We start from the raw sequence: 13,211 nt of genomic DNA, 5'->3' as shown, positions 1-13,211 counted from the left end.
ATAGAGGGAGGACTGGAATGAAAGGAAGGCTTTTCACTTTCTACCTTCTGTGTTGCTTAGGGAATTTTTTAAACCACTTGCATATTTTTTTTTTAAACTTAAAAAGAAACAATTGAATGTTTTTTAAAAGTAAAATAGCAGATGCTCCCTAAAAAAGAAGAAGAAGAAGAAGAAGAAGAAGGAGGAGGAGGAGGAGGAGGAGGAGAAGGAGGAGGAGAAGAAGAAGAAGAAGTTATAGGCCTGGGCTTGACTACTCATCATGACCTGCCCACTTAGGAATTTATAATCAGGTCACCCTATGAGGTTACTTTCCATAGAACCCCCTTCCCCCCCTCCATAGTACATAATTAAATTTGGTTTTCTCCTGTTAACCTGTCTTATGCCAATTTGATTAGACCAGCCAAAGAGCCTAGAAGAGTAGGAGGAAAATGTTTCTGCCCCTTAATTTGAAATATTGAAAAGATGCACAGAATATAAGTTTGTGATATTCATGCATTCTTTCAACAAATACATACTGAGAACCTCTTAGGAACCAAGTATATAACAGAACAGAGTGATGTTCAAGTAGTATGAGGCACTGACACAAAGAAATGTGACATAATTATTAAAATACTAACTAGAAATACAGGAAAGTGCTCATGAAACAAGGTAAAGTAGAGCACACAATTTTATAGAGACTATGTAAAACAATGTACAAATTGTAAATTATAATAAGTCCACTAAAAAAAAGATTTCAAAGGAGTGGTCATAAGGATGCTTTCCAAACTTGAGTAAAATAGAGGAACTTATGGAGAACTTCAACAAAGAATTAGAAAGTATAAGAAAGAGCCCAAGCAGACCTAAAGAATACAATAACTTGCCCTAGCCGGTGTGGCTCAGTGGATAGAGCGTTGGTCTGCGGACTGAAGGGTTCCAGGTTCGATTCCAGTCAAGGGCATGTACCTTGTTTGTGAGCACATCCCCAGTAGGGACTGTGCAGGAGGCAGCTGATCGATGTTTCTCTCTCATCAATGTTTCTACTCTCTATCCCCCTCCTTTCCTCTCTGTAAAAAAAATAAATTATATATATACACACTGAGTGGCCAGATTATTATGACTGGTCAGATTATTATGACCACCCCATCAGTACTTTGTTGGGCCACCTTTTGCCGTCAGGACTGTGGTGATTCTTCTTGGCATTGACTCCACGAGATGCTGAAAAGTGATGCGAGGAATCTGACACCATGCCTGATGAATAGACTGTCCAGTTCTGAGAGATTTGATGGTTGTGGAACCAGCTGCCTGATGGCTCTTTTAACTTCATCCCACAAATGCTCAATTGGATTGAGATCTGGTGATTGTGGGGGCCACCTAAGCAAGGTAAAGTCTCCCTCATGTTCTTGAAACCATTCCTGCACAATACAGCACCGTGGCATGGCGCATTGTCTTGTTGGAAGAAGCCATCTCCATTGGGATATGCCATCAACATGATAGGATGAACTTGATCAGCAATGATACTTAGGTATGTTGTGCTATTCAGACATTTATAATGGTCTGGCCCCCTAGCAACTTCAGAATGAAATTATAGCTAATTTGCCTACAAACGTCAGGTGGTCATAATAATCTGGCCACTCAGCATATATATATATGCTGAGTGAAATGAAAACCACATTAGCAGGAATTAACAGCAGATTAGCTAACACAGAAGAATGGCTCAGTGGCCTGGAAGACAGACTAGTGGAAAACAACCATTCAGAACAGAAGAAAAATAATTGAAAAACACAAGGATAGTTTAAGGACTTCTGGGATAGCCTCAAGCACTCTGACATTCACATTATAGAGATCCCAAAAGGAGAAGAAAGAAAGAAAACAACGAGACTTTACTTAAAGATATAATGGCTGGGCCCTGGCCAGGTAGCTTAAATGGTTAGAGTGTCTTCCGGATATGCCAAGGTTGTGGGTTCGATCTCTGGTCTGCAGGGCACATACAAGAATCAACCAATGAATGCATGGATAATAAATAAGAGTAACAACAATCAATGTATTTCTCTCTAATAATTTTTTTAAAGGAAATAATGGCTGAAAACTTTCCTAACCTGGGAAAGGAAGCAGATATCATGGTGCAGGAAGCACAGAGAGTTCCAAACAAGATGAATCCAAAGAGACCCCACCAAGACATGTTGTAGTTAAAATGGGAAAAGTTAAAGATAAAGAGACTATTTTCAAGGCAGCAAGAGGGAAAAAAAGAATTACATACAAAGGAAATCCCATAAGGCTATCAGCTGATTTCTCACAAAAATAAATTCAAAATGGATTAAAGACTAAAATGTACAACCCCAAATCATAAAACTAGAAGACATAGGCAGTAAACTCTTTTACATCACTCTTATCAATATCTTTTTGGATATGTCCCCCAGGTAAGAAAAACAAAAGAAAAAATAAACACGGCACTACATCAAGCTAAAAAGTGTTGCAGCCCTAGCAGGTTTGGCTCAGTGAACGGTGGCCTGTGGAGTGAACGGTCCCGGGTTCAATTCCGGTCAAGGCATGTACCGTGGTTGCAGGTTCCCCAGCCCTGGTCGAGGTGCATGCAGGAGGCAACCAATCAAAGTGTCTCTCTCACAGCGCTGTTTCTCTCTGTCTCTTCCTCTCACTTCCACTCTTTCTAAAAATCAGTGGGAAAATATCCTCGAATGAGAATTAACAAAACAAAACAAAAACAAGTTTTGCACAGCAAAGGAAACCATCAACAACAAAAAAAGACAACTTACTGAATGGAAGAAGATACTTGAAAATGATTTATCTGATGAGGGGTTAATATTCAAAATATGTAAAGAACTCATATAACTCAACATCATAAAACAAACAATCCAATTAAATATTTGGCAGAAGACCTAAATAATAATTTCTCCAGAAAGAGCATACGGATGGCCAACGGACATATGAAGATGCTCAGCGTCACTAATCATCAATGTGAATCAAAACCAAAATAAGGGCCCTGGCCAGCGTGGTTCAGTGGTTAGAATGCTGGCCTGCACAAGGGAAGGTCTCAGGTTCTATTTCTAGTCAGGGGCACATACCTGGGTTGCAGGTTCCATCTCTGCCTGCCCCCCTCCCCCCATTGGGGTGAGTGTGGAAGGCAACCAATAGGTGTGTCTCTCTCACATTGATGTTTCTCTCTCTCTCTCTCTCTCTCTCTCTCTCTCTCTCTCTCTCTCTCTCTCCCCCCCCCCCCTTCTCCACCCCCACCTTCCTCTCTTCCACTCTCTCTAAAAGAATCAATGGAGCCCTGGCCGGTTTGTCTAGGTGGATAGAGCGCTGGCCTGCGGATTGAAGGGTCCCAGGTTCAATTCCAGTCAAGGGGCAGCCAATCAGTGATTCTCTCTCATCATTGATGTTTCTATCTCTCTCTCCTTGTCCCTTCCTCCCTGAAATCAATAGAAATATTTTTAATAAAAAATAAAAGAATCAGTGGGAAAATATCCTCACTCCTCGGGTGAAGATTAAAAAAAACCCAAACAACACAATGAGATACCACCTCATACCTGTCAGAATGGCTCCCATCAATAAATCAACAAACAGGCCCTGGCCAGTGTGGCTCAGTTGGTTGGAGAGTTGCCCCATGCTCCCGAAGGTCACAGGTTTGATTCCCAGGGGCGCATATGGGAGGCAATCAATCCATGTTTTTCTCTCACATTGATGTTTCTCTCTCTCTCCCCCTTCCCTGCCTCTCTAAAATCAATTCAAGAAAGTGGTTGTAACAGGATTTTTAAAAAATAATAATAAATCACAAACAGCAAGTGTTGGTGAGGTGTGGAGAAAAGGGAATCCTCGGGCACTGTTGGTGGGATTGTAAACTGATATAGCCACTATAGAAAACCGGATAGAATTTCCTCAAATTAAAAATAGAGCTGCCAGATGGCCCCGCATTCTGGATATTTAGCTGAAGACATTTACATCCCTGTGTTCATTGCAGCATTATCTACAATAGCCAGATATGAAACAACCTAAGCGTCCATCGATCGACAAACGTATGAAGAAAACGGGATGCATAGACAATGGAACATTACTCAGCCACGAGAGAGAATGAACTCTTGTTATTTGCAACAGCATGGATGGACCTAGTCCGAGAGGGTATTATGCTAAGTTAAACAAGTCAGACAGAGAAAGACAAGTACCATATAGTTTCACGTATATGTGGAATCTTAAAATGAATGAATAAACAAAATAGAAAGAGAAAAAAATGAGAATAAAGTCTGATGGGATGCAGGAGTGAATGGCTTTATTGCTCCGGGTGACCCTGCCCCTCAGGGGCTCCTTCGGAGACCGCGCCTCCGTCCATAACACTATCGATCCAGGCCGCGTAGCTCCCCACCCGGGTGTAGATGCCTGGCTTCTTGCGGTTGCCACACACGCGGGATCCTGAGGTGACCACGCCTTCGGCCACGCCGTTGCACACCAGAGGGCCCCCAGAGTCACCCTATGTGAGAAAGGGCCGTGAGAGGGTGTTTATCGCCCCCCCCCCCAACAACCCAAGAGTCCCCACGCTCTCCAGTGTCACGCCGGAGCTCGACCCCTGCAATTCCCGCTCCTCCCTCCAGCCCAAACCTGACTCCCCGCCCCCGTGTGTCAATCTTCCCAGGCCCCACCCACCACCGCAGGCCCCACCCACCACCGCAGGCCCCATCCACTAAGTCCCTGCCCTCCAAACCCCACACTCCAATGCCCCGCCCTCTCCCAGCCCCACCCCTCCTATGGGCCCACCTCCCGGAGGCCCCGCCCTATTGCCCTCACCCTCATGGTCGCCCCTCTTCAGCTGGCCCTGGTCCACCCGGCCCCGCCCCACCCCACACCTTGCAGCTGTCCCGGCGGTGGCTCTCCGCGCACATCATGCGCTCAGTGATGGTGCCGTCGTGGTATATGCGCTGGTTGCAGGTTGCTCGGTCCATCACGGGCAGGACCACGTATTGCAGGCGGTCGGGCCGGCGGCCCGTGTGGCTCACTATGCCCCAGCCGGCCACGTCGCAGCGCGTGCCGGCGGCCACCTCGCGGTCCTCGTGCTGCCAGGGCAGGAGCGTCACGGCGGGGCCCAGAGTGGCGTTCTCAGACAGCTGCGGGCGGGGTGAGGCGGGTGTCAGGGCTGCAGGGAGAGTATGCAGCAGGAGGGACTGTGGCTAGACTCTGTGGGACCGGCAGGGGGAGGTGGGCATCAGGATTGGGGGTCGCGTGCAGCCAGGCTTGGCCGACCTGCAGCAGAAGGAGGTCGTGGTCGATGGTTTCCGGCCGGCTCCCCGGGTGGAGCACTGCTCGGGACACATTATACCGGCGCTTGGAGAGTTCAGGTTGCGACAGGGAGTGCGCGCCTAGGAGCACCGTCACCGTCTCATTGGGCCTGGAGCTGCGGCAGGGGTACTTGTCAGATCCACGTCCCCACCCCCAACCCCAGTCACATCCCCGGCTCCGTGTCCCCGCCCCCCCACCACCGCCACCACCACTCACACGTCCTCCAGACAGTGCGCTGCGCTCAGCACCCACTGCTCAGCCACCAGGAAGCCGCCGCACACGTGCGTGCCGTTCACCTGCACCGACGCCATGTAGGGCCGCTGGTGGGGCTTGGCCTCGCTGCCGCCCAGGATCCGGCCCCGGGGCTGTGCCGCTGGGTGCAGGCAGGTGGGCGTGAGGACCCCACGGGTGACGGCAGCCCAGCCCTCAGAGCCCCCCTCAGGCCACCCCAGCCCCCCTCAGACCTGGAATTTCATCATTGGAGCCCCCACCCCAGGGTCATAAATTCAGCTGCCTGGGGGAACAATAAATAGGGAGTAGCAGGGTCCGGGGCAAATTCCATTCTATATACTGAGCCTAACAGTTTTGATTTAAACATAAGAAAAGTGGGGTAGACCAAATCAACACTCCTGGCAGCCACTGAACACGCAGGCTGCGCGTTCTGACTGCCGGGAAAGCTTGCATTTCAGACCCAAGTTTTGAGAATCCCCAGGCTTCCAGAGCCTTCCATTCACCTGGGCGCTGCCCCCTTTCTGCCTATCTAGTGGGGCTGGGGGACAGTCCTTTCTGCCTGATGGAGGGGGCCCCATGGCTGACCACCCCGCAGGCTGGTGCCCCCCTGCTGTCAGCCCAGTCCCAGGTCCACTCTCACCACACAGGGCCACTCCTAGAAGGATCAGAGCCGCCAGGCGCACGGAGAGGTCTGTCATGGTGCTGCTGTGGCCTCAACACTGACCAAGGCGGGGCCCTGGGACACTCTTATGAGAGGGGGAGGCGGGGCAGCTCCCACTGGCCCTATCTGCCCAATGGCAGTGGCCCAGCTGGGTCAAGGGGAGCTTGCCGGTCTGGTTCTGCCCGCCTCGTCTGCTGGACTTTGCACCATGAGGGCTGCCTCCTGCCTCTGGGTACCTAGCCCAGAGCTGACCTTGGTGTGGGGAGCAACCCCTCGGGATGCAGGAACAGAGCTGAGGGATGGAGCTCCCCGAGCCCCCCAGCCAAGTCTCCCACAGTGTCCTTCCAGCCCTCAAGTTTCGCAATAGCCGCTGAAGGCCACAGCGTGTAAACAACCCATTTCCTCGTGTTTTTCTTTTCTTTTTTCTGCACCTCCCTCCTTTGTCTTCCTTCTCCAACTTGGAGAGGCAATTGGGTGGGGGAGGAAATAGGGTCACCCTACACCTTGTCGCCATTGCTGTGCCTCTGGGTCCTGACACCCCAACCAGTGAAATGTTGGAAAGGTGCTGTGTAGGGGCAGCTGGAAAGACCATGCCTTCAACAAGGAAATTTTAATGGGAAGCTCAGGTCTGCCTTCAGGTGTGGCTCGACCCAGACGCCTTGAACAATGTCAGGTCTTTGCCGCTAGTTTCCCCCTTCCTCCTGATGGCTTCTCTCCTCACCAGGCTCCCCTGTTGTGGCCCCAGGAACCCCAGAGTCAGCCCAGTGGCTCAGTGGGCTCCTGCTCCAATTCCCCATGACACCGATGTCCGCAGGCTGCCTCTGCTTGGCTGGGCTTGGATCACAGGCCCCTCCCAGGTTCTGAAGAGAAGAAAGGTGGCGGCAGGTGCTGGGACCAGAGGGGTGGGGCAGACCTTGAATATCCCCAGTGGGAACAGTGCACAATACTTTCCCCTCCTTTTTTTTTTTTAATCTCCTCACAGCAGATTATTTCATACGTATACAAAAGAATAGAAAATAACAAATGGGATCTGTTAGATCCTAACAGCTTCCTTATTAAAATCAGAAGTTCTGAATGAATGCCCATGAGGAGATGGGAGTCCGGATTATGTAAGAATGTTCAAAATTGCAACAAAATTTGGAAATGACCTAGGAAGATGGTGTGGTTCCATAAACAACCCTGAACATCTCCAGATGTCGTGTGGACAGGGGAAGGCCGCCTGGGCATAGTATTAAGTGTAAAAGCAGGGGAGCTAGGCACCTTCCTGAGCAGCTGGCACTTGGGGGCGGCTGGGTAAGGGGAGCGCCTGCCGGCAGAGAAAACAGCCAAGGCAGAGACCCCGAGGGGAACCCAGGGGCTGAGCTCCAGAGGGAGGGCGCTTGGGACCAGGGGACAGAGAGGGAAAGATTTATCCCAAACTCATAGTGTGTGTGTGTGTGTGTGTGTGTGTGTGTGTGTGTGTGTGTGTGTGTGTGTGTGTGTGTGTGTGTGTGTGTGGGTGTGTGTGTGTGGTGTGAGAGTGTGTGTGTGTGTGTTGGTGTGTGTGTGTGTGTGTTGGTGTGAGTGTGTGTGTGTGTGTTGGTGTGAGTGTGTGTGTGTGTTGGTGTGTGTGTGTGTGTGTTGGTGTGAGTGTGTGTGTGTGTGTGTGTGTGTGTGTGTGTGTGTGTGTGTTGGGGTGTTACCTATTGTTACTCTGCTCATGTATTTGTTTGCTTGGGTGACTATCTCCTCCCCCATCGTCAGACTCTAGGCTGCATGATGGCAGAGGCCATGTCTGCTGTGGTCCCCACCTGTGGCCCCAGAGGGCTCCTCATGGGACCAGGAAGACGAAAGAGGGTACAAGTCAGTTATGTTCCCCCCCCTCGCCCCCCCGCCCCCCTCTGCCAGGGCAGCAACTCCCACCGAGGCTGGGGGATGCCTTGGGAATCTTCTGCTCTGCGCCTCCCCACTTGTTAGAGCAAAGGGCCAGGGAGTTGGGGGAGGGCTTGTCTCTGTCACCAGTGAAACCCCAGGCCCTGGCTGCACCCTTCCCAGACAGCACTCACTCCTCCCCACAGGGAAGCAGAGGTTCAGAGGCAGCCGCCAAGTTGCCCAAAGTCAGAGCTGGGACTTGAACTCAGGCTCCTGAGAAGGGCTTTGCCTCTCTGCACCTCCACTTCTTCTCTGTAACACATGGCACTGAGGGGACCCGCCGCAGGGGCCAGAGATGAGCCAGCACTTGGAAAGCCTGAGGTTGATTCCTGCACCCGGTGAGCACTCAGCAAACACCTGCTACAGCGACTGTGTCATGGCCACTTGTAACTCTGACTTAATCATGTGTGAGCGCGTTTTACAGGAGGGAAGCCAGAAATGGCAAGTGGCATCCTTTTGTGCCAGGAGGGGAAGGAACTTCTGACCCCAATGCCCTGGTTTTGCTGCCACCTGGTGGCGGCATACTTGTGAGATGCCCCAAACACTCTCCTGATTACTTTTTCTTTCTAATTTCTTTATTGATTTATCCCCACATTACCCCCCATCTCCCCACTCTTGCCCTCACCCCCTGTTGTCTGTGTCCATTGGTTAGGCCTATATGCTTGCATATAAGTCCTTTGGTTGATCTCTCCCCCTTACCCCCACCCTCCCCTACCTTCCCTCTGAGGCAGTGGTTCTCAACCTTCCCAATGCCGCGACCCTTTAGTGCAGTTCCTCATGTTATGGTGACCCCCAATTTCATTGTTACAAATTGAACATAATTAAAGCATAGTGATGAATCACAAAAACAATATGTAATTATATCTGTGTTTTCCGATGGTCTTAGGCGACCCCCGTGAAAGGGTCTTTCGACCCCCAAAGGGGCCGCGACCCACAGGTTGAGAACCGCTGCTCTGAGGTTTGACCGTCTGATCGATGCTTCTCTGTCTCTGGATCTGTTCTCCTAACTACTTTCAATCTCCAATTGCACAACCAACAAACACCCAGACACATTCTACAAAACAGAGAAGGTTTTTATTCTGCCAGATGCTGCATAAGGCAGCATGGATGGGCCTGGCCAGGGGCAGGTGAGGTGGGGTGACTGGGGCAGCCCTTTCTAGTGGCTCCTACTTGCAGGGTCCCTGGGGTGGAGAGGAGGGCGGTCGCTGTGCCTGCGGATGATGGAGTTGATCCAGTTTGCATACTGCGCGACGGGGGCAAAGGCATCTGGGAAGAAGCCGGAGCCGCAGCTTCCTCTGATGAAGGAGTCGATCCCGTGGATCAGCCCGTTGCAGACCAGGGGCCCGCCGGAGTCTCCCTGTGCGGGGTCAGGTGAGGTTAGGGGGCTGGGCTCCCAGGGCCCCCCACCTGCCTCCCTTCGGGGTTGGGAAGTCCTCCTGGCATCTGGCTTGCAGTCCTGGTTGCTGTGGCCCGGGTAGGAGTGGGTGGGAGCTGGGGGGGGGGGGCAGGTACTCACAAAGCAGATGCCCGCGCGGCGGCGGGGAACCAGGGTGCACACATTCGTGGGGCGGCAGAGGGATGTCACCACGGTCACGTTGAGCTGCTGGAGGACTCTGGGTTGTGGCTGGTTTGTGCCCAGCCGACCCCATCCCATGGCCAGGCACTGTACCCCGTTACCCACACCTTGGCCCTGCTCAGGCAGGCGGGCCACCTGCACATTGGCGTTGATGGTGGCTGACCCGTTGAGCTGCAGTGGGCAAGACAGAGCATCAAAGGGTCACATGGGGCAGCGGGTGCCGACCCTCCCCGTCCTGGGCCTGTTTCCCCATCGGAGGCCCAGGACAGTTCTGGGATTTTATGGAGCAGCGTGGCCACCTGCCAGATGCTCCCCACCCTGAGCGTCCGTGTCCCCGTTTGTGCAGGAGATGCAACCACAGTGGCTCAGGGTGAACTTGAACGTGTCTTGAGTGCAGTGAACAGTAAGTACCAAACTGTGGGCAACACCAACGACAACAAGGCCCTTGTCTGGAGCACGACCGAGAGTGACCGCAGCTCCGCAAGCCGTGGGGGAGGGACGTTTCCCTCCAGCCTCCGCCGGTCTGAATGTGGGGAACTTTGCCCCATTTCACAGACAGGGACTGGCCCTGCCCTCTGCATCCTCTTGTTCACGCGCTCAACAACCCTGCCAGGCGGGGCTGATCCCCCAGGTCACACAGGTGGAGACGGAGGCACAGAGATGACCTGCCCCGTGAGAGCCAGGTGTGGCCCCCGGCCTATCGCCCCTGCTTTGCCCGCCCCGCGCCTCAGGCCCCAGGCCTTTACACCCGTGGGCATCCCTTCCCCGCCCCAGGCACCCCTTGGCCGCCCGGCTGGCCTCCCACCTGCAGAAGCACGATGTCATTCAGCAGCTGCTGGGCATCGAAGCCGTTTTCAAAGACTTGCTGGACGCTGAACAGCTGCCTGGTGGGCTCACGCCGGCCCAGGTTGTGCGCCCCCAGCACCACCTGCACTGTCTGGAAGTTTCTGCAGCAAAGCGGGTGCAGGAGGTGATTCGAGGTGGCTCTTGGGTTTGGGGGTGGGAGAGAAGCCCCAGAGCTCAGCCGAGCCCAGGCTCAGGCCCACGGGGGCCTCAGCACCCAGGACAGATCTTTGGGCTCCTGGGCTGAATGCCGGCACTTCGGCCTGGTGCAGAAGGTGCATTAATGGGGGCGCCCTGGAGGGGCCCAGACCCTGGTCTCACTCCCCACCCCCTCCACCCCGACTCGCTCTGACAGACGTGGGAATGGAGGGAAGAGGGAAGGTATGCCCGGGAGTCACTCACATGCCATTCACACAGTGCGCGGCCGACATGACAAAGTTCGGGGCCACCAGGGTGCCGCCACAGAAGTGGCCCCCACGCCGCTGCAGGGACACCATGAAGGGCCACGCGTGGGGCTTCGCCCGCCGGCCACCCACGATCTCGGAGGCCAGCACGGGGCCTGGAGACAGTCAGGGGGAGCGTGGTGGTGAGTGTCACTCCACTGGGCCAGCTGGCCCTGGAACTCCCTCCCAGAACCTCTGGGTCAGGACTCTTTCGTGCTTGTTGCCAGATGAGGAAACTGAGGTACGGAGAGGAAAGAGGGGCCTGCCACCGCCTCCTGCCAGGGCACAGCTGGAACTGGGCTTCATTTGGCTTTGGAGTCCCCAGAGCCTGCCCACTGACCCGCCCCCACTGGATTCCCTGGGTCCCCTCACCACTCTGAACCTCAGTCTCCTCCTCTGGAAATGGGTCTCCTCATCCCAGCCACCCCTTCCCGTGAGGAGAAGGGCACCACTTAAGTCAAGGGCATAAGTGGAGAAGCAGGAATGGATGCCCAGGGACGGATGGATGGACAGGCGTGTGGCTCCACTCACCACCCAGCAGCACGGTCAGCAGGATGGAGGCCAGGGCAGGGCCGGAGGATCTGCAGCTTTGGGTCATGGTTGAGCAGGGGTTCGGGTGTCTCTGCCCCCTGCACCCACCTGGCTCTCTTATAGCCCCAAGCCCGGGGGCCGTTGCATTGCCCCACTGCAGGGCCAGCTGTCCCCACTTCCTTTCTCCCCCTCCAGGAATGGATGAGGGTGAGGATGGCAAGAGCAGGGGGATGGGTGCAAGGGGCCTGGGTTGGCTCCAGATAAAATTCAGGGCACAAATTTGAAAGTCAGATTTTAAAAAATTCTTTTTTCTTTTTAAGTAAATGTATTGGGGTGAAATCGCTTAATACAATTATGTAAGTTTCAAGCGTACAGTTCTGTCTGATACATCATCTGTCTGTCGCATTGTGTGCCCACCACCCAAAGTCAAATCTTCTGTCACCAAATATTTGACTCCCTTTACTTCGCCCGAACCCCCTTCCCTCTGGTAACCACCGTACTGATGTCTGTGTCTACGAGTGGTTTTTTTCTTTTTTCTGTATAGATGATTTTTATAAATAATAAAATGTTATGTCTCCATTACAAACCTTTCATATTGAAAGGCTCTCTAACATGAATTGCTTTAATATTAATTATGAAGCAAAAAAAGTGTAAGAACCTCACAGTGGGAACCATCCGACACCGGCAAACTCTAGTGATGAGACATTTCTCTTTTAATGTGAAACAAACGCAATTCATAATTACAGAGAGAATGTCCTCGCAGTGAGTGTTAGGAGACAAGTTAACTTTCCAGACCCAAAGGCACTCACTCCCAGGGATGCAACAAGCTCTGAGCCAAACCAGCCACGTGGGGTTGGTTCCTTGAAAACAGCGGCCACCTACTGCTCAGCCTGAGCAGCCCAAGGACAAAGGGAGCGAGCAAAAGCGTCCCTTCTCTTCAAACTCACCACGCACGCGTGGACTGGCAGGGCACAGCTGGATCTGGGCTTCATTTGGCTTTGGAGTCCCCAGAGCCTGCCCGCTGACCCGCCCCCACTGGATTCCCTGGCCCCCTCACCACTCTGAACCTCAGTCTCCTCCTCTGGAAGGAGGCGTGTGCGGAGAGCAGTTCAGTTCTAGCTTGGAGCTGTCACCCCCTCTGCACAGCGGCTGCACGGATGATCCAGACTCAGTATTTTGCCTGAGAGCCACCTGCCACACATCTTCACGAGGGGGCCGTGGCCGGGCACTCCCAGACTGCTTCCTGACGAGGCCCCGTTTAAGACGGACACTGATAGCGCCATTCTTTCCGGGGCCACAGAACTCTCCTTGGTCAACCCTGAGCCCCCGTGACAAGCAAGAGGACCCCGAGCACCCCTGCTGCTGGGCCTGGATGGGGCGCGGGGACTGGGCGCCCCTGCAGCGCGGTGCTGGGCTTCACCAGCCAGTTCCTGTGCAGATTCCCAGCCCCTCTGAGTGTTTTTTTTTAAACAATTTATTTAGTATAACTATGTTCCAAATATTGTACTTATCCAGAAAGTTAGCCCTTATTTACCTGACATTCGAATGTAACTGGGTGTCCTGTATTTTTGCTAAATCTGGCCACCCTGGGCCCAGAGTGGCGGCTGCCGCACATGCCTCGGTCTCCCCAGAGCACCACAATCAGGCCGGGGCACCCAGCTCGGTCCTGCCGTTTCACAGGGGCGACGGGGGGCTGCTAGGTTCCCATCTGAGATGAGGAAGCTGATGCACAGCGAGCCCCCCCCCCCATGAA

At 53.1% G+C, this 13,211-nt stretch overlaps 2 protein-coding genes across 2 annotated transcripts; both read right to left on the bottom strand.

Annotated features, from left to right (window-relative positions):
- Positions 1–4,239: 4,239 nt before the first annotated feature.
- On the bottom strand, positions 4,240–6,289 carry CFD (complement factor D). The gene is made up of 5 exons (XM_036315244.1): positions 6,134–6,289; positions 5,479–5,635; positions 5,227–5,377; positions 4,833–5,090; positions 4,240–4,459 (listed from the first exon to the last, which is right to left on the bottom strand). The coding sequence occupies exons 1-5, from the start codon at positions 6,189–6,191 to the stop codon at positions 4,262–4,264; spliced, it is 822 nt and encodes a 273-aa protein (XP_036171137.1). The 5' UTR covers positions 6,192–6,289; the 3' UTR covers positions 4,240–4,261.
- A 2,863-nt stretch (positions 6,290–9,152) lies between these two features.
- Positions 9,153–11,538, bottom strand: ELANE (elastase, neutrophil expressed). The gene is made up of 5 exons (XM_036314882.1): positions 11,459–11,538; positions 10,887–11,043; positions 10,447–10,588; positions 9,582–9,812; positions 9,153–9,422 (listed from the first exon to the last, which is right to left on the bottom strand). Exons 1-5 carry the CDS (start codon positions 11,523–11,525, stop codon positions 9,222–9,224), a joined length of 798 nt encoding a protein of 265 aa, XP_036170775.1. The 5' UTR covers positions 11,526–11,538; the 3' UTR covers positions 9,153–9,221.
- Between the last annotated feature and the right edge of the window lie 1,673 nt (positions 11,539–13,211).

This window comes from Myotis myotis, unplaced genomic scaffold, assembly GCF_014108235.1.
Source record: "Myotis myotis isolate mMyoMyo1 unplaced genomic scaffold, mMyoMyo1.p scaffold_m19_p_6, whole genome shotgun sequence".
Taxonomy (NCBI): Eukaryota; Metazoa; Chordata; class Mammalia; order Chiroptera; family Vespertilionidae; genus Myotis; species Myotis myotis.
Note: the sequence above shows the minus strand (reverse complement) of the source record. Positions and strands in the feature narration are given on the sequence as shown.

Coding starts and splice junctions, on each gene's coding strand:
- CFD (XM_036315244.1), bottom strand. CDS start 6,191: ATGACAGACCTCTCCGTGCGCCTGGCGGCTCTGATCCTTCTAGGAGTG. Junction 5,378..5,478: donor GCGCACTGTCTGGAGGACGT/GTGAGTGGTGGT, acceptor CCCCTGCCGCAG/CTCCAGGCCCAATGAGACGG. Junction 4,460..4,832: donor ACCGCCGGGACAGCTGCAAG/GTGTGGGGTGGG, acceptor TTTCTCACATAG/GGTGACTCTGGGGGCCCTCT.
- ELANE (XM_036314882.1), bottom strand. CDS start 11,525: ATGACCCAAAGCTGCAGATCCTCCGGCCCTGCCCTGGCCTCCATCCTG. Junction 11,044..11,458: donor GCTGACCGTGCTGCTGGGTG/GTGAGTGGAGCC, acceptor GACTGTCTCCAG/GCCCCGTGCTGGCCTCCGAG. Junction 10,589..10,886: donor GCGCACTGTGTGAATGGCAT/GTGAGTGACTCC, acceptor GCTTTGCTGCAG/AAACTTCCAGACAGTGCAGG.